At 46.0% G+C, this 18437-nt stretch overlaps 2 protein-coding genes across 2 annotated transcripts in view; one reads left to right on the top strand and one right to left on the bottom strand.

Moving 5' to 3' along the window:
- The window catches only part of T265_02383 (hypothetical protein), a gene marked incomplete at both ends in the record, with an annotated part of 34117 nt that extends 20607 nt beyond the window's left edge, over positions 1–13510 (top strand). The window contains 8 exons of the mRNA XM_009166616.1: positions 895–1238; positions 3640–3812; positions 5949–6087; positions 7068–7168; positions 8039–8127; positions 8245–8324; positions 8957–9415; positions 13106–13510. Coding sequence (XP_009164880.1) covers positions 895–1238; positions 3640–3812; positions 5949–6087; positions 7068–7168; positions 8039–8127; positions 8245–8324; positions 8957–9415; positions 13106–13369 — 1649 coding nt within the window. The remainder of the gene's footprint in view (positions 1–894; positions 1239–3639; positions 3813–5948; positions 6088–7067; positions 7169–8038; positions 8128–8244; positions 8325–8956; positions 9416–13105) is intronic.
- A 624-nt stretch (positions 13511–14134) lies between these two features.
- Positions 14135–18437, bottom strand: part of T265_02382 (hypothetical protein) — a gene marked incomplete at both ends in the record, with an annotated part of 37614 nt that continues 33311 nt past the window's right edge. Inside the window, 3 exons of the mRNA XM_009166615.1 lie at positions 14135–14567; positions 14741–15049; positions 16081–16331. Coding sequence (XP_009164879.1) covers positions 14439–14567; positions 14741–15049; positions 16081–16331 — 689 coding nt within the window. The remainder of the gene's footprint in view (positions 14568–14740; positions 15050–16080; positions 16332–18437) is intronic.

Raw genomic sequence — 18437 nt, 5'->3', positions numbered from 1 at the left:
ATATATATGCTAAGACTGCAGCCGGGCTGCTTTGTTTTGTCCATCTTTTAACCTGACCTTTAACTTTCCCATCATCGTAGCGTCAGTGCCGAAGTAGGGTCATAGAGCGTCTGATTGGCACACAGCTGACGGTTAGGTATGACTACGCCAGTCGCGCTAGCTGGGGCTTGGATTACACACGTTCGCACACTGTTTACGTCGACGGACTTTTTTGTCTTACTGGAAAAAAGCCTGGGGCTACGATGTTGAAAGTAAATGTCAATGATTTAATGAAACGTGCCAATCACACTGATGTATACCGTGTGCGGCAGTGAATATTGCTTTTCAACTCTGAGGTCACGTTTTCCGTGTGGATGATCTCGCCAGACTAAGAATCTGAAAACTAACCCAAACTATAGAAAATTCTGCAGATACAGTTTAATTACAGAGCCAGTAACACCTTCCCTTGGTTCTCTGGACCCCTTAAATTTGTTTCGCTTCTAGCACATAATCTTTTCCATCACCCGTTTTCATTATCCGCTAAGCTCCATAACAACTCACTGATGATGTCACCCTGATTGGCGATGAAACATTATCAATCACACTGCCCAGCTCAGTGAACAAACCAAGGGCCGCGGGATAAGATGCTGTGCGTCTTCGCACTCGTAGTTCAAAAAAGCCGGCGCAATGGAATGTGCAGAACGTTCAAACCACTGTGTTTCGAAAGACCAGTTGCTTTCCTCACTCCTTTCATAATCTACGTCATTCTTGGCGCACCGACCTTCCTGAATTCCTTTTGGCTTGTTTTTGGAAGCCACTTTGTTATGACTAGTTTTCTTTACTGTCTTAATCAGCACATCAATTATTGCTCATGCTGTTCTCATTCTTTATCATTTCTATACTCAACCCATATAGACAAGAACCTTCCAATCACCTCTCCGGCCCCAAGAAGAGAATGGGTCAAACACACGGTTACAGAAGCTGCGGCAGAACTTGATCGTCTAACAAGACTGGCCGATCGCATTTGCTCTTCAGATGAGCCAGTGCCTCAGGTGACCACCAAAGGAAATGCCCCAAAACGAAAGCTGGATATGACGAGGCCGTTTCCGATGCCCGCAACAGGCAGTCCCGATGCGTTTGATCGAACTAAATTGTTGATGAATTTGGAGCAAATGTTATACGAACGGATCCCGGTTCCTGCAGAGTTGGATGAACAGTCGAAGCGTGGCGCTTCCAACCCAGCCTATGTTCCAAGCAAGGTCTGTGTATATGTAGTGTTAAATCTCAATCGGTCGCAGAACTGACTGTCCGTGAACTCATTCGTCTAGATCTGAACAAATAAAGCAATGATTGGGTGCAGTGCACTACACGCAGGTCATACGTTTGCCCGAGGCAGACACCATCGAGTTTGACCGTTTCTTTGTCTTCATGTAGATTTGTGAGTGATGTGCCACAAAACGCTATGTCTGCGACGGTGTTGGATGTGACTTTCAGTGACCGTCATAGCACCAGTCGAAGTGAAACAAAACATGGCTATCCCCATAACGCCATGCGCATGTGACCTAGGTCTGGTCAACCAATAACGTATGCCCACATTCTGTTACGCGCTGGATTCGGCTTTATTTGAACTTGTGGTCCGTTAGTGACCTCCGTCAATACTTCAGAGTGTTAAACCTATAACAGTGATGAAAGCAAGTTTATGTAACCAGGCGTCTTGTTAGGTAACACTAGCTAACCATCTTGGATGTACCGGATTTCCACTACTCAGTTTCCTCTATTTGGTGCCTATAGGTGATCAGTCGGTCGTGATTACGGTTTCAGTACCAACCCCATTGGTCCATCATTCTATTTCATTCTCTTGGGTTCACATCGTGCTACCCGGTGTCAGTTGCTGTCCCGTACAAACTGTCCATGGTCGGACCCATCCTGTATCAACTGGCTTACTTCGACTTGGTAGGCAAATCTGGAACCAGATACCAGCTCATGATATCTGCTGGCGGGAGTTTGGTCCACGATGACTTGGCATTCTGGTTGCTTGTTAGTAGCTGCCATGCCACCGGAAGGGCTGGGATACTACCAGGTTTCCCAAGCCTAGACGAGCTCGAACAACGGACCTTCCGGCTAGTAAATTCGCGCCTTAACCACTGAGCCAACTCGCCCTCCTTGTGAGTAGTATTAAAAGAACCCGACAAGTTTGGTGCGAAGGTAGAATGGTGTACAGCCCCCGCACACACACATGAAGGAAAGCTACTTGAATTTGTTGGGAAACACTTTCCATCGAACCGCTTGTTTGCACCCATTAACACCCAAATGGGTGGTTTGTTCGCCGCCAGAAGTTTACTAGTTCACGAACGTTTTACCGAAGCTACTGAAGGAATGCGTTTTGTGTCGGCTGAAATGATGTGCCAGGGCCTCTCCAACTTATCCAGCTGACCGGTTCTGTAGTCGCTGAACTGCCCTCATACAAACACGCCTTACAGGCACCCATATGGGCAATACGTGTTTCAACACCCGAAACACAATTACGGAATAACGCTCATGTTATTTTGAACGCAAGCGTAATAGACACCAAGTGAGGAATGCATTTCTCTCCAACGGAAGCGAAGCTTAAATTCAACTCGCACGTTTCTTGAATATACACGTCACACTAGTGAACCGGTGCTAGCCCTTTCCATCCCCTTAATTAAAAAGGTTGCGTCTCACTCAACCGACCCACGCATGCAATCACCATAGTGAAAGCTAAGCTAACTGTCCTGCACATTTTATCATCAAAGTGACTCGCCTTCATTGCAATAGCCACGCGGATCGCATCTGTAGCGAATAGCAGAAAAAGCGGACTTGTTCAGTTGCTTCATCCCCTTTACTCCGTATATCAGTATTGACTGAGCGTTTGCGCATGTAAAGTGATAGCATCCCATGTAATCCCGACAAAAATTCGTACCTTTCTGGCCTAAGCAAATAACCGTAAAACTCTTTCTGTGCCCAGTTGCAATGCCACCCAAAAGAGGCAATAGAACTAAGATACCCTCAGGTTGCCCAAGCCTAGGTGGGACCTTGCTGAAGTAATAATTAAGCATTGAATACCAATTGCGGAGGATAAGTACTTTTTATGAAGCATTGCTTGTTGCTTTATGGAAGTGAGATGTATCCTATTGTAAACCTGTTCCATCCCCAGGGAGTAGTATATGTTGTGAATTTGCCTATTGAGGGGGCAACTGTAGTAGTTGGTCGAGCAAACGACCTGTTAAATCTGTTCGGACAATTCCAAACGAGATGGTTCAGTGATTGGAGCCCGAATATACTGACCGGAATGTTCGTGATTCGAACCCGAACTCTGCATCTCGACACCTACTGTCTAGTCTTGTACAACCTGGAAGAATCCCCGCCCTCGTGCTCCTTTTTGGGTAGCATGGCAGCTAGGCATCAAAAGTGTGTTACAGCTGAACGATTCTTCAGCTTGCTTCAGGTGCGTATGTGATATTTGCAAAATGCATCATGTTAACTCAAAGTTATGAGTGTTTGCAAAATCAACTGATGCTTTTTGAGTGGAAGGGCCTGAGCCACTATCCCGTTTGCACAAACCCTTTTGAATTTCGTGCACCATTCAAACATCCAGTTTTCAGAATTGTTTTCATGACTTTGAATGTTCTTTATCCACAGACTGCATACCAGCCGGTTTCATCTACGAGCCCCATGTTCGCCATCGACTGTGAAATGGTTGTGACAAAGTTGGGAAGTGAGTTGGCTCGGGTTACCATGGTAGATGAGTCGAACTTCGTCGTTTTCGATCGCCTTGTCAAACCCGAGAACCCTGTTGAAGACTATGTGACAAAGTACGTTCATATCGGGTGTTAGCGTGCAGATCTTGCTTTTGATTTGCGTTTTTTTTTCATTCGCTGATGAAGGAGCACAACATCCGTGCGAGTTAACTTTTCTAGTTACACCATCTGTCCACCTAGATATTGATGTCGAAAATTCGCTCCTCATCTATTGCTCTCCGGTTTTTGCGGCGTTTTCGTTCGAACGTGTTATGTGACAGCACCACTCCATGCGGTGGTTGCTGCTTTTGTCAGGAGAATCAAACTACTTACCGAGACAAGTAGCTAATTTAATCCATAGTGGACAGATCAAGTCAAACCACTTCCATAAGTTGCGCCCGATGGTTCTTCACATTCTGCAACACTCACGATCGCGGCATCCAATGTGGTCCTGTACCACCTATAATAAGGTTCACTTTGAACCTTTAATTATTGGCCTGATCGCCAAGCTTGCCGCTTGGTTTGCAATCGTTCCGCCACCGTTCGTTCGGACATCGTCGATACGCCTTTGGATGACGCCGAAGGTATCCATTTCGAGGGGGAAAGAAAGAAAGAAAGCGTTCATCTGTAGCACCTTTTCGGTGCCTAGCTACCATGCCACCTGAAGGAAGCACCAGGGCTGGGATACTGTCAGGTCGCCCAAGCCTAGACAGGGGAAGTCGAGAGGCGGAGGTTGGATTCGAACCACGGACCCTCCGGTCAGTAAATTGGCGCTATAACCACTTGGGCCATCTCGAGGGTGAAGAACCGTTTGTAAACCAGTCCTCAGGCTTGGGGAATAATTCGAAAACTAATGAGTTCAAACGAACCATCAGTATTCCGTGGTTCCACATCCCATCTTGCACTCTCCTACCCGTCGTTTAGTTAGTCACGCGTGTTTTTCACTAGTTCTGGCCTGTTCCATGTTGTTTATCGCAAAAATGCCAGCAGAACTGCCCCATTTTTGAACCTCGTTTTTGCAGGCCCACACTTATACACTGCCCAACAAACGCCTTTTCAATCAACGTGCCTGGTCCTGGAACAACTTTATAGTGAGTAGTATTGAGCGTAGTATTGATGGTAAACCTATTTTCTGCTCAATTTGTTCTGGGTTTTTGTATCGGAGCAGATAGTGGGGTAGGATCGGGCAGTTTGGTAAAGTCTCCGTAATTAATTTAGCTTCTAATTGTAAATGGTACTTATTTAGACTCCCGTTGGGTTACTAAATTCCCAAACCTTTAGATGACTGACTAGCTGGATGTCTTTTCTCGAAGACTGTCTTCCTAGCGCTAGGGTCTTTCGGATTTCGTCAACGTAGATTTCTGCGTATCCTAGATTTTTGTCGCGAACCTAACTAGTCTACTCGGTACCTTTCGTTGTTCCGTCTGTCTTTGCGTGGGCAACATTCAAGAGTGACTGCATACTGTACAATCCTCGAAGAGCCGTTGTCACTGCATCCCGCTACCTCTCTACTTTGCTTTACTTCCACTGTCACCTGAAGGGAGATAGTTGGCCGAATCTGCTGCGATCTTTGCCTGCTATTCCTTCAATGTGCGCATCCAATTCGAGAGATTTCATCATTGCCGGTGATCCGCTGTGGATTCATGTGTCACCTGGCAACATTCCGTGTTATCAAGAGTTTAGGTCCCCCCCCCCGCATTTTAGGTCTTGTCTTCGTGCACTGTCATATGCAAATGGCCGCTGGGAATCATCCAGAAGAGTTGCTTCCCAGTGTTGGTGAGGTTCCTCCAGGTACATGGTAATCCCTGGATGTCTGTACACTCCTAGTTCAGCTGATCCAAGTTACTTGTCGTATTCGCCCAAACCATGAATGATTAATTTCTAAGACCCGCATGTTGCAACACTGTCACAAAGCGCGGTGCTCTCATACGCTCGTCACTGTGCCAGTAGGACTGAATACAAAGCAAAATATGTCAACAGATTCCCGGATCCATGTGCTTTAGCGTATCAAAAATGTCTGGATTATTCGTTGGAACGCGTCTTTAATTCCGGAGTGTCTTTGTGTATCTAGATTACCCTTCATTCACCATAGACGTATATTGAGGTGTCCGCATTAACTATGTTACTCAAGCCTTAATGAATGTGCACGCTGGAATCTACTCATGTCAATCAGTTGTCGTTCACTGAGCTATTTTGACTTGTTTCCAACAGGTTCAGCGGCATAACTCGGGATATGTTAGCACCGGTGACCACGACTGTTGCGGACATCCAACGGGAGGTGGACGAATTGTTACCGCCGGATGCGATCCTCGTTGGGCACTCGATTGCAAATGATTTGCAGGCAATGAAGGTTAGGGCTTGTTGTACTCTTGCGGTTGTTTTCCTGAATCCTTTGCCAACTTTTCTAGTCCTCATGTGGTGAATTCCACCTTCCCGCCAAATCTTGCATATTCCGAACACATACCAAAATGGGAGTTTGGTTTGCGTAGACTGCTGAAGGATACCGTTTTAAATTTATGCCATATATAATCTTGCAGTCTGAATTTGGAATGCAGTGACTGCGAACATCTGTCTGTGATGAAACTTTGTCCAGTGTTTTTCTTCAATAACCAGATGGCAAGAGAAGCTTTTCGGGTCGAGAGTGGGAGTCGATGCGCGCCATCTAGCCTCCCAGCGATCGTTCGATTGAATGCTTTTTCATAGGCTTGTGTTATATGCAATAAGTTTAATTCAGTGACCAGTCGCGTACCCGCTGCCCGAGCGCCCAAACCTCCATTTTTTTCTTTTCAAAAGCCGGCACATGTGTAGCGAATATCTTCCCGCCGCACCCTCCTTGGGCGCACCCTCTCACTCTAAACACGTATGATTTTTGGACTAGGTATTTTGCTGTCTGTTTGATGCATTTTTTGGAAGAAGAATTTCACCTTGTGTATCCGGTCACTTGTAAAATTGCAAAACGCACGACTTAAGAGCCATCAGATTCTTCTCGAGCATAGTGAAATGTTACGAACAGTAGTCAGATTCCTATCCTATTTTACACATGAGCTGAGCCAAGCGAAAAAACGAGGTGCGCGCAAAATAAGGGGAAATTAGAGCTCCAAATGCCGGAATTTTCGAGCGATAATTTGACTATCCTATTTTACACATGAGCTGAGCCAAGCGAAAAAACGAGGTGCGCGCAAAATAAGGGGAAATTAGAGCTCCAAATGCCGGAATTTTCGGGCGATAATTTGATAAGGTCTCCATCGAAACCGGTTTTGTTTACCCACTATCCGGTAGATTCTTTAATCACCGCGTCTGACTTTTTAACTGTCCCCTTCCCCGATTCAGATCTACCATCCTTATTTGATCGATACTAGTGTGATTTACAATCTCAAAGGTGCGCGAACTTCGAAGGCCCGTCTTCGGTTCCTAGCCGAGCACTTTCTCGGGTGAGTTCCTCTACGCTTTGTTTAGTTTGAACGTCCTCTCGCCCAGTTATTTCACTGTCACTGTGGGGTGTTATCACGGATTATCTCAACGATGGCAGTCCACCTAAGTCGCTATAACACACGATGCCGTAAATAATGAATTAAGGTAAATACACGCTGATTTGTTGCACACGCCTCCTGTCAGTCAGCTTACGGCAGGTCTGTCTGTCCGTATGTTCCAGCACTATGCTGTGACTGTTTGTACCCTTTCGGCCAGAATTAATTCTTTCACCCTGTTTAAATTGTTGCTCACAGCTCGCCCTTTTTTGGATCTACTCGGTGCCCAGAGTTATCCTATGAACGGTAATCAGAACGAATCGCTCACGTCCTACAGATTCCATAGATGACACAACTGCTAATGCCGATGATTGGGCTCAGTGCGGTGGGTGGTACGGCAGTGCGTTCGTACTCATCCAGAAGCATCATGACTTGTTCGTCCAGTTACTTCAGAGTGGGTAGTGGTTTGTGATCCCACCTCCTAATCACCCCTTGACACAATCCAAACACGCAACAAGTCCATATGGTACAGCAATAGCCAGGTTGCATATCTGGCTGCCTGAGTACGATGCTGAACATTCTAGGTGACAAAGCACTGGCATGCTTCATACAATACAATGCAGGTCGGCGCCGCACCTATTGTGGAAATGTGGGAGAGGGTCGTCTATCTACTTGGCCGTCGTAAAATAGGTCGTGACGCAAAGATATTACGTGGCAACTAACCCTAAGTGGCCTCTATGGAAGTGGGTGTCTACTAAGGTCTAGCAGGATTTTCTTGGGATTCCGTTAGGAAGTAGTCATTGCTAATTCTCTCACTTTTGCCCCCGTTCTCAGACGGATGATCCAAACCGGCACATCTGGACATTCGTCGGCTGAAGATGCCATAGCCACGATGGACTTGGTGCGGTTAAAGCTGAGTCAAGGTGAGTGCTGTTGCCTTGTGTTGGCTTATTCCCCTGATTTTTAGTCAAGTGTTTTGTTCTTTTGCCGTCCGTCCTCGACGAAATAATTCATCGCTCCGGTTTCCCATTCTGCTACAGATTTGTCATTTGGAGACGTCACAACTTCATGGCGATTCCCCGAACACTATTACGCGCTTCCGTCGGCAATACGGTCAAAGGTAACTGGCTAAACAAAGTGTTCTGACGTAATGCCACACTCTTGCCTATTGTACTTGCTCGTCACCTCAGAAGCGCCCGCCAGGTTGTGTTGATCCAACGTAGGATATAAAACAAACGTAGGCTTGGTTGGTAAGGTTACTCAATGAAAATCCGAGCTCTAATCGTTCGTTGGAGCAACTATTCACTTGATCCGTTATACGCTGCGGCGGCTTATGCACATTCGTAACCTACTGAGTCATAGTGCTCCCTAATTCAAGCGAGTTTGATCATTTCGGAAAGTTAGTCGCACTGTGGAGAGACAAGTAGCCTGACACTTGCAAGTGTATAGCCACATGGGCGTATGGAGAACAGGTTTGCCACCAGGAATGTCATTAACCATGCGAAATAATGTAATTGTTTACCAGCATCCAACACTGTGAGTATTAATCTGTGGTTGACTACTCATTACGCTTTGTTCCTCGAAAAGGCGTCTAACGCCATGGTGCCAGGCATTTGTGCCTAGAACTTCTGTGTTCAGTAGTCTTTGTAATATTTTAACCTTTGTACAGCGATGAATGTTTGGTACAGTTCAGGCTAATCCACATTAGGCACCAGTATAAATCCAGTCGTTTTATATTGTGCACTCCTTCAGGGTTTCTCAGTTGGTTTGTTAAAGATATCACACGTCCCTCAACTCTGTTTCTCTGTCCATAAGCCTTCAAATCGGAAACGTGTTGACCATGACACAAAGCCCTCAGAAGACAAGCCATCCGACGATGTTATCCCAACTGGGCCAAGCGTTGACAACGTGCACCCAGCCTTCCGTTCGAAGGTTACCGAGCTGCGACAAAGCTATCGCTTCCTCGGCCCACCTGTTCACTTCCTCACTCGCTTACTCAAGGACTCCAATATCCCGTTCTCCTACGCACCAACACATGAATCCGATGATCCCCAGGGTGCAACATCCAATGGGAGATCTGCGTTTCCCGAGGTCACGGATTCTCACCTCAGTCGTCCGTCAACCAAGTTGGCAAATCATCTAGCCGAAAGCGCCCGTACGAACCGATTTATTCTGGCAAAAGTCCATTGTCCGTCAGAGTGGAACGAGGAGGTTTGTTACTTTTCTTTATGAGTTCATGTGGAGGTAGCTCAGTGGTTAAGGTGTGAAATTACGAAGCGGAATGTCCGTAGTCCACATCCAATCTCTGTATCTCAACTGGTCATGTCTAGACTTGGGCAACCTAGCGGTGTCTCAGCCCTTGTACGTCCCTCATATGGCATGGTAGCTAGGTACTACAAGGTTGTTACAACTGAACAGACATGGGACCACTTCAGGAAGAAATATGGGAGACACTGACTGTAAATGGCATCTTTGTTGAAGAAGATGCTGCTCAATATCTGAAAGAACAAACTGGTTGTGAATGGATATGTTCATAACCGTAGAACATCATGCATGTGAGGTCTGATTTCGAACTGTCTGCAACGCAACTAACTGGCTCATTGTGGGGTACTACTGTCCGGTTATCCTTCTGTGGGACTGAGGAGTACGTGTGCTGAGTCATGCTCAAATCTTGCTGCCCTTCATCATATTTAGGGCCTATGTTAACTCAATAGGAACAGTTAGCATCTCGGTTTCGATTGTCGTTGTATCCTTATGAAGTCATAGATCGGAAATGCGATAGTTTAGGCCCGACCAAACGGTATGCTTACTCATTCGACTTATCCTTAACATTTGAGGATAACTACCCACCAGCACTCCCATTCGATCAAACACAAAATAGCATGCTATTCCCTCGTGCTGAAAAAGTTCAATTACGGGCTGGTTGCTCGCGAAACGTGTGGTGACGTGTTTCGTACAGAGTGGTAATGTACTTGCATTTCCGGCCCACCACTGCTGCCTTGCGGTCAGGCTTTTGAGCCAAAGGCTTTGGTTGAGAATCCTAATCGTCCCCCGTCTGGGTGTGGGCGCCCTGGTAGTATCTCGAACATTTGCAGCTATAGTGCAGCATTTGGATTCGTACGTGTTGTACGCACTGCTGATTTTATTACAGTCTCTCGAAGAAAATTCAATGCATCAACCGCCTCACCCCACCCAGTGGGGGGCTATGCTAGGGTACCGTTCTCTTCCGAGATGATACGTAATCAAAGCCTACCCCAACTCCTCAAGGACTGATCTGTGTCTGCTGTTGATTCCACTGGTCGACGATCACCGTTCGAGGCACAAAGGCACTGCATACTACTACGGCTGTGATGTGAAGAAACAGGATTAATAGCCAGTGAATCGTCCCCAATTTTCAGCTGTATGCTGCAGTACTCACGTCATCCATGTTTACCACTCCTACTTAGTTTTTTTCACGATCCTTGATGATGGAAGATTTCTTGTCCTCTGGGTCGACACTTGGACGATGAGGATAAAATGTAACACGGGATTAGTAAGACTGTGTCAAATGGTTCAAGTGTCAGATCGATTGGACGAAGAACCAATGTTCCAATGTGTCTCTAAATCTGAACCCCCCCCCATGAGGGTTGCACACACAAGTGAGCACCTGCTGCCAGTGGCCGTGCTCACCCATTGACGTGTGACAGGCAAATTCGGAAACAGACTATACAGACGGGCATAACTTTGATTCAGTCTATCCTCCTTTTTGCCATGACGGCGCCAGGTCAGTTGCTCTTTTAGCCGGACCGATTACTGAAACTAGTGGGTTGTCTCTGTCATTCAGTGCCTCCATCCATCTGCTTGGTTTTTATCCCATATACATCTACATTTCGGCGACACGGAAACGTAAACAGCAGTTGCCGTGGAATGTGATAATCTCACACAGTTACTAAAGGTCTTTCTTTCCGGGACGGGTTTGGCGACAAAACTTGTAACTCAGTGAAACTAAATAAGGGCCTCCCATATCCATAGACACTTGCCATACCATGTGAGCTCGCAAATAGGAGACAAGGGGCACCTGTATACCGCCGTTCATGTTGATTTGCTCCTCAATGGGGGGGTCAGCACTTTCTTCCAGNATCTGCACTTTCTTCCAGTGTCAAATTAACGGGGGGGGGGGGGGAACGGGATGAGGACAGAAACAGCCCATCAACAAGAACTGTTGGCAGAAAGCGTTTTTTGCGAGTGGGTAGTAGGTTGCCCATAAAGCGACGGGTCCCACCTGTAAAATCCGATAATCTTAGTCGACTTTGATCTTGTATACTGTGCCTTGATGTATTTGATGAGCATTCAAAATACTTCATGTCCACGTGGCAGTTTGGATTACGAAAACGTGTTGACTTGCAGTTCATGCGATCCAGCCTTTAACGGTTTTATCTCATTCAAAAGGTATTTCACCAAATGAAGCCTGTTCCGCAGCTGGCACAAAACAATAAAAATTTTTATCGTGCAGTTATGAACTCCAATCGGGTTTTTATCTGAACCAGCGGTTGTCTTATCCGAATAACCAGTGATCCTCACTGAGAATTCGATCATTACGAAGCCATGGGTTTGGAATTTCGTGGATTTCCTATTGTGAGGACGGAAGGGTCCCAAGTTCCGCCTCAAATGAAGTCATCAAAATGGTAATTCAAGTCAATTGAAAACTTTCCCATACCGGACGGAATCAGTTCGACTGCATGAGCAATATGTGGTCCTGGCTAGGTTAGCTTGAATCCTAGCCTTTAGCCTTTTTCTAAGACGAAAAAAGTTTTCCCTGGTCTCAAGCAAGCACGTCCGAGAATACCGAAATTTCTCATGTTTAGGCAGCAGAGTGATTCTTGTTCAACTTCGTCATTGATGAAATAAGGAGGCGAACACTGGACGGTCTTCAAAACCCCGGCGTCCAAATTGTTGCTCGTAAGAGCCTTGTCGATCTGGAGTACGCAGACGACATCGCTTCCATCTTTGAAGACCAAAGTGAAGCATAAGCCATTTGAAATGACCGCCATCATACCATCTTGGCATGCACCTTGAGCCTTTAAAGTGAAAAGTTATGCTTCAGAACATGCCGGATGGCTCAGTGGTTAGGGTGCGGATTTACTGACCAGAAGGTCCGGAGTTCGAACCCGGCCTTTGCCTCTCGACTTCCCCCGTGATACAGCTGAACGATTTTTTTCAGAACGAGCAATCAGCGAACATCCCTTACAATTCAAGGAGAATCATTAGGGATTGTGTAAAGTTTTACAGACATCGGTAGTTGTGTTAGCTTTGATGGAAATGTATGATGAAGTCAGTGTAAGAGTCTCGAATCACGTTTGGTAATTTGCCCCCTCGTGGTGTGTAAAGTTTTACAGACATCGGTAGTTGTGTTAGCTTTGATGGAAATGTATGATGAAGTCAGTGTAAGAGTCTCGAATCACGTTTGGTAATTTGCGCCACTCGTGGTGTCAAAAAGGCATCTCACTTGATCTTAAGGGCCGCGTGTACCAGGCTACAGTAAGGGCTGTGTTGTTGTTGGTGGACCGAAAACGTTCTCTCCACAATTGATGTCGCCACGCTTGTGGAACTTTGCTTCACAGTTTCGGCAAATTTCTTGCTCTGAAATGAAAGTGATAATTCGCCGTGTTTGAACCATTTTAACAGCGTATGTGCTGATTTAAAACGCTCGTACAGTAGTGCTTACTTCAATGCTGTCATCAGGCATAGGCGGCTGTCTACCCGAATACGTTCTCTCCAGATTCCTTATCCATGTAGGTGTCTAACTATTTCACATTCGAGTTCTTAAAGTGCACTACCGACGGTTCCCGTTAGCTCTTCTCTGAGAATTGCCCTAGTTCATGTCAAGCTAAGCCAGTTTTCTGTTGTTGTTTTTTACTTCAGAAATGCAATAAAAAGTTGACCAAACTGAGCAGCAATCTATATAGAGGTCTTCCGGAACACAGCCTCCTCATTGTCATCTGCACCGGCGAGGGACTAGACTCTTCGGCACCGTCCGCCGGTCCGATTCTCGGTTCAAATGATGTCGATGCGAATTCGAGGCTCCGATCGTCTATTCTAAGCGCACAAATGTTAGAAAACGCCAAGCGTTACGCTTACATCACATTGACCAAGCCCCAACAACCGACAACCAACGAAGAAAGTTAAAATAGATCTACCTGTACTCGCTGGGGGGGATGGCGTTTCCGAAGGGCATTTTTCACCATGTACAGCCTCCTGCTCCATAAATTGCTTTGCATTAAAGCTGTAAATATATTCTGCATTCTGTCTTCGTAAGCAGCGGACGGGTAGCTCTGAAAACCGCGCTGCGATTTTCGTGGAGCCCCTGCTTCAAATCGACAAGATTCGCCATTTATAGCAGTGTATTGATATAGTGCGTGACACATGACCTTGAACAAGTCACTCAGTGAAGGATAAATGGTTCTCTAGTCTCAAGTAGTACCAACTATTTTCAGCTGCACTATTGGTTCGGACCCAGAAAACTGTTCACTCATCGAGCGGTTTCAGCGGCTACCTAGCGATCCTATCCTTCGGTTACGCCGATCTGCAAACGTGACATCGGTTTCTAGCGTCCAAAAGAATGAAGACAGTCTAGATAAATTTTGTTTTTTCTGTTGTGTGCTGAGTTCTCGTTTGGTGAGGTTCGCAAAAGAAATTGGGTCGATCCCACATACTTACATCGTCGTGCCTAGATTTGGTCCCTTTGTTCTCCATCGCGTTCTTTGGGAATGCGGGACTTCTTTCACAAAGACCTCTCCCTTTTCCTTTCTTCCAAATCGATGCGATAGTATTATTTCCCCATGGTTTTATGACATATGGGTACCAGTATTGCTGTCGGCGATGATGGCTGACGAAAAAAATGATAAGGGGCTCCTTGTGACAGTGAATAGCTGGAACTAAAGAGATGGGCGCGATGACGATCACCTGGGAACTGGGATACAGCAGGTGAATTCAGGAGCAACATTGTAAGGGAAGATACATCCCAACGATGGGAAATGGGCCAACTTTTATCGGTTAGTGAATAGAACACACCTTTGTATTTGCCAACATTTTTTGTACAGCCGATTAAGTATCCATCATTAGGATGTGTGGTACCCCGCTTACGAAGCTCGATAAGAGATCCCTTCCAATCGGTTCTGAGGATGCAAAGTTCCGAATACTTCAGAAAAATATATATACAAGGGAGTTTGAAAAATATACGGCTGGTGGCTCCATATCATGTGACCAGTTTCGATGTTCCCAATGGGTAGCATAACACGCGCCTCCCTTCGTATCGGTAGTGATAATTTCTTCTCGACCTCGGTTGTCCCAAGTGTTTGCTCTTCCACGGCTCATGAACCATCAGCTGGTTAAGGGAGAAAAAGGGATTGTCGAAGTTTGCGTAGAAAGCAACCCGTGTATAAGATTGTTCTGATTTGCTAAGTTGGGTGCTGTCGGACACTCACTGAGGCTCGGACTATCGATCAGGGAGTAACCGTACAGCTATTTGAACGGAGCTCTGTCATAACCAACACTCACCTCGCCATCGAGAGAGATCGTGTACCCAGTTTCCAAAGGTCGCACCTCCAGTACCACAGGTGCCCGATTTTTCCAAGTCTCAAGGCAGTGCATCAATGTGTGATCATGTTCGGGAACACTGTCGTCCTGAAAATCCTGTCCAACGTGGCATCCGATCAGAAGACGAAGTTGACTACGAGACCATTGAACCAGAAGACGATCAATCTGTCGCGCATTTAGGCCCAAGTCGAATAGGCATGTCAAATTATCCACAATTAATGTCGCCACGCATGTGGGACTTTGCTTCACAGTTTCGGCAAATTCATTGCTCTGGAATGACAGCGATAATTCGTCATGTTCGAACCATTTAAATAACGAATGTGCCAATTTAAAACACGCACAATGTTTAAAATAACTGATCCTTTCTTCGACTTTTTCGTACAGTAGTGCTCATTTCAATGCTTTCATCAGGTATAGGCAGGTTTTCCCCTACGTACTTGATGCCTTCTTGGACCTTGTTCTCCCCGTCCCCTACTAGGACGCTTCCTTAAGCTCCAGTATTTACCGCCCGACGTAGTGTCCAGGATGACAATCATCTAGCTTTCCGACAAGAGTCTGGTAGGTTATCGACGAACCCATGTCCGGGAAGAACACTGTTAGACCAAATTGTATACAATCCTCTGTGAACTGACAGGGGATTTCGTGGCAGTAGGCTCCCGGTGCTATACTGGAGGCAGGTGAGGTATTACGCTGGGACTTGAGTGAATTGACGGATGACACCTGGTACTTCGATGACAAACAGGTAAATCCTGATGATGCTCATTGTTGTTCCATAACGTTTACGTCGGCTGATAGATTGCGACAGGTTTATGCACGTTCACCCACCTATGTTACTTCCTTAAGTTTAAATCAGACAAAGGACTTGCGCACAGCACCATATTTGGCTCAAGGCAAGCTGTCTGTGGCTGGTTACTATGGGCAGGTGTATAATGTTTTAACCACTATTGACCGGCCAACCATTCATATGGCGAAACCTCTAACTTGGGGCAGAGCCGAAGACTAGCTAATGCACATACAACCTGTGAATTGCCCGTTACTGGTTGGGCCCAGAAGCAGTCAGGAGGAATTTTGTGGAGCCAGTCACTAATATCTATCTGATAAGGCTGAAATACTTGTCTTATAAACGACCTCAGGCCGATCTGTGTAAGTAGGAAGCCTCCATAGATGTACATCACGAAATGAGGTATCTTGAAGAAAGACCCTAGGTAGGGAGGTTGCCCTTATAAAGAAGGCGTCACCTCAGTTAGCCGCTCAATAGTTTGAATCAACCGCAACAACAAACGGAACGAGGCTCTGCTAACCTTATCTGAGATGTACCGCCACAAATGCGAAGAAAATTCCCGTGACAGGAAGTCGGGGACTTCTTTGCACTCCTCTGCCAGTGACTGTCGGACGACATCACCAACGTCGACCATGCTCAGTGAACAGTACTGATCACGACCAAGGATGGTAGAACTCAAAAGCTGTTGATAAAATCGGGGTGATTTGTGCATGCAAAATAAAATACACTTGTGCATCGGTGAAGTGTTGGCCGGTGCCCCTGGATCGCCAGCTGAACCAAGAAGCGGAAGTCTGGGAGGATTCAGCGAGCGACGGATCAACTCGGATAGCAATGGCTCATGCGAAGCGGTGTTGTGACTGAGGATCAACCACAAATCCAGCTCCCCCGGGCAGGAGAGTGAGCTGTTTTGGAGGTCTTCCACTACAGTGCTGAAATCCATCCACAGGTCTCAAGAGTTTTTGCGATCAGTGTACTTCAGCTGCAGACTGGAAAAAATAGCAAACGAAAAGGACTAAGTTAGCTGTTTGGAACATTGAAAGATGAGAGGATCACACAGGCATCACTCAATTTTGTGCACACTTTAAGGACAGTTTTCCCTACTTCACTCAACTGTGCTGATAGACGTCCATTTCCCTCAGAGGTATTATCACTAAGTGCATGGAGCAGAGGTCAAGTCGAAGACCTTAACACGTCTCAGAGTACTGCGTTCTTACAAAAAAGGATATTGCTTGTTCGCAGCGCGAAAGAATTCCTTCCCGAAAACTAAAGTCAGGCAACTGCCTCACCATTTGTCGGTAGTTTCGTCAAGACCTCTGCCGAATGCGATCGCTGTGTGTGTGTGATGCCACCCCAGTGATTATGGAATTTCAGTTGCCGATTGATATGATCAACGTAATTTTCCAACGAGGGCTTCCTCTGTATTTGCTGTTTACAGTGGCTCAGAGTGTACTTTTCACAAAAAAATTCCTCAAGTTGCACTTATCCTACTAGTGCTTTATGGGCAAGACTACAAGCCAGTCCCGATCGAGCGGCTGTATTACACGCCACTACCACCAGGGATGCCTCAGTGGGTAGAACGCGAATTTATTGACCGGAAGATCCGTCGTTCGAACCCAACCTCTGCCTTCCGACTTCACCTGTCTAGGCTTGTGCAACCTGACAGTACTTCAGCTCTCGCGCTTCCTCTGGTGACATGGCAGCTACGCATCGAAAGGGTGTTTGTTACAGTTGAACTGCTTTTTACCACCGGGAATTCAGGCTTAATAGTATGGTCCCAGAGATATCAGAACCTTGCTTCTAATAGTTACACTCATCCAAATAGTTCCATCTAGGCTAAGGTAGTTTGTGAGCTAGAAACTAGAAAGTCCTAACGAAGCTCTTAGTTCCTGATCAGGCACGAGATACAGAGATAGACTGTGTACAGTAACTCCTCAAGAATGCCACCGGATGATTGTCATGGCGACTGACAGGGGAATTGTCAAAGTAATTCTAAGAATTAGGCTGCAGTAAGTGTACTATATGTGGATGTGTAAATGTACACATACGGTCATCCACTTCCGGAGCTACCAGCCTCAGCCAAAATCAGTTCATTGGTCCTTTGAAACGGATTTCAACTGGAAACTCGAAGAGTTATTTCGTTGCTTAGTCTGCTTCCGCGACAAAGCGGTGCTAATGGTTGGAATGATTTTTTTTAATAGTTTGATTGCAAGCTGGATGCCTCCAGAATGACGGTGCCACTCAGAACAGCAGCATGGGTGGGGCGGGTTCAGAATCTCAGCGGGATTGAAGAGATTACGCACCCATCAACCAGGAAGATGGACTTTCTGCTAAGAGCTGTTTGATTAATGTTTCCGAAAAGTGTATTTTATTTCCTGGCTTCCCGGTATTCTCGTCCCCTTACTCCAGAGTGGAAATAATTTGCTGAATGAAAGTTGTATGATCGTGAAAAAAAGCAATGATCGTCGTTCGCGGGGATACATCAGCTGTACAGACAAACAACACATAGTGATCAGCCAGGAAACGCTATCCTGTGGTATTCCAATTCTTCGCATGAGTATACACAAACTGGTTGCTCAGCTTGGCGTCTGCACGAAACAAACTACACTGTTGTCCGATGTTCTACTTTTTTTGTAGACGTAGTTTTTTTCAGGTCCCAGATGGTAAAAGGAATTCGAGAAACATTTCCTGTTGTCCTCGCCGGATCATTCGAGCTTTTCACTGCTGGGGTATCCTATAATACAATATCGTAGTTCCGAAAATTGCGGGAACGTACTCTTGAGACAAGTCACACGGTCACATCTATAGGATTATGTATGATGAAGGTAAACTAGTAGTGTGACTACCGAGTTGGGCAAAAAGAAACGTACAGGATCCAAT

The sequence above is a fragment of the Opisthorchis viverrini genome (genome assembly GCF_000715545.1).
Source record: "Opisthorchis viverrini unplaced genomic scaffold opera_v5_29, whole genome shotgun sequence".
Taxonomy (NCBI): Eukaryota; Metazoa; Platyhelminthes; class Trematoda; order Opisthorchiida; family Opisthorchiidae; genus Opisthorchis; species Opisthorchis viverrini.
Note: the sequence above shows the minus strand (reverse complement) of the source record. Positions and strands in the feature narration are given on the sequence as shown.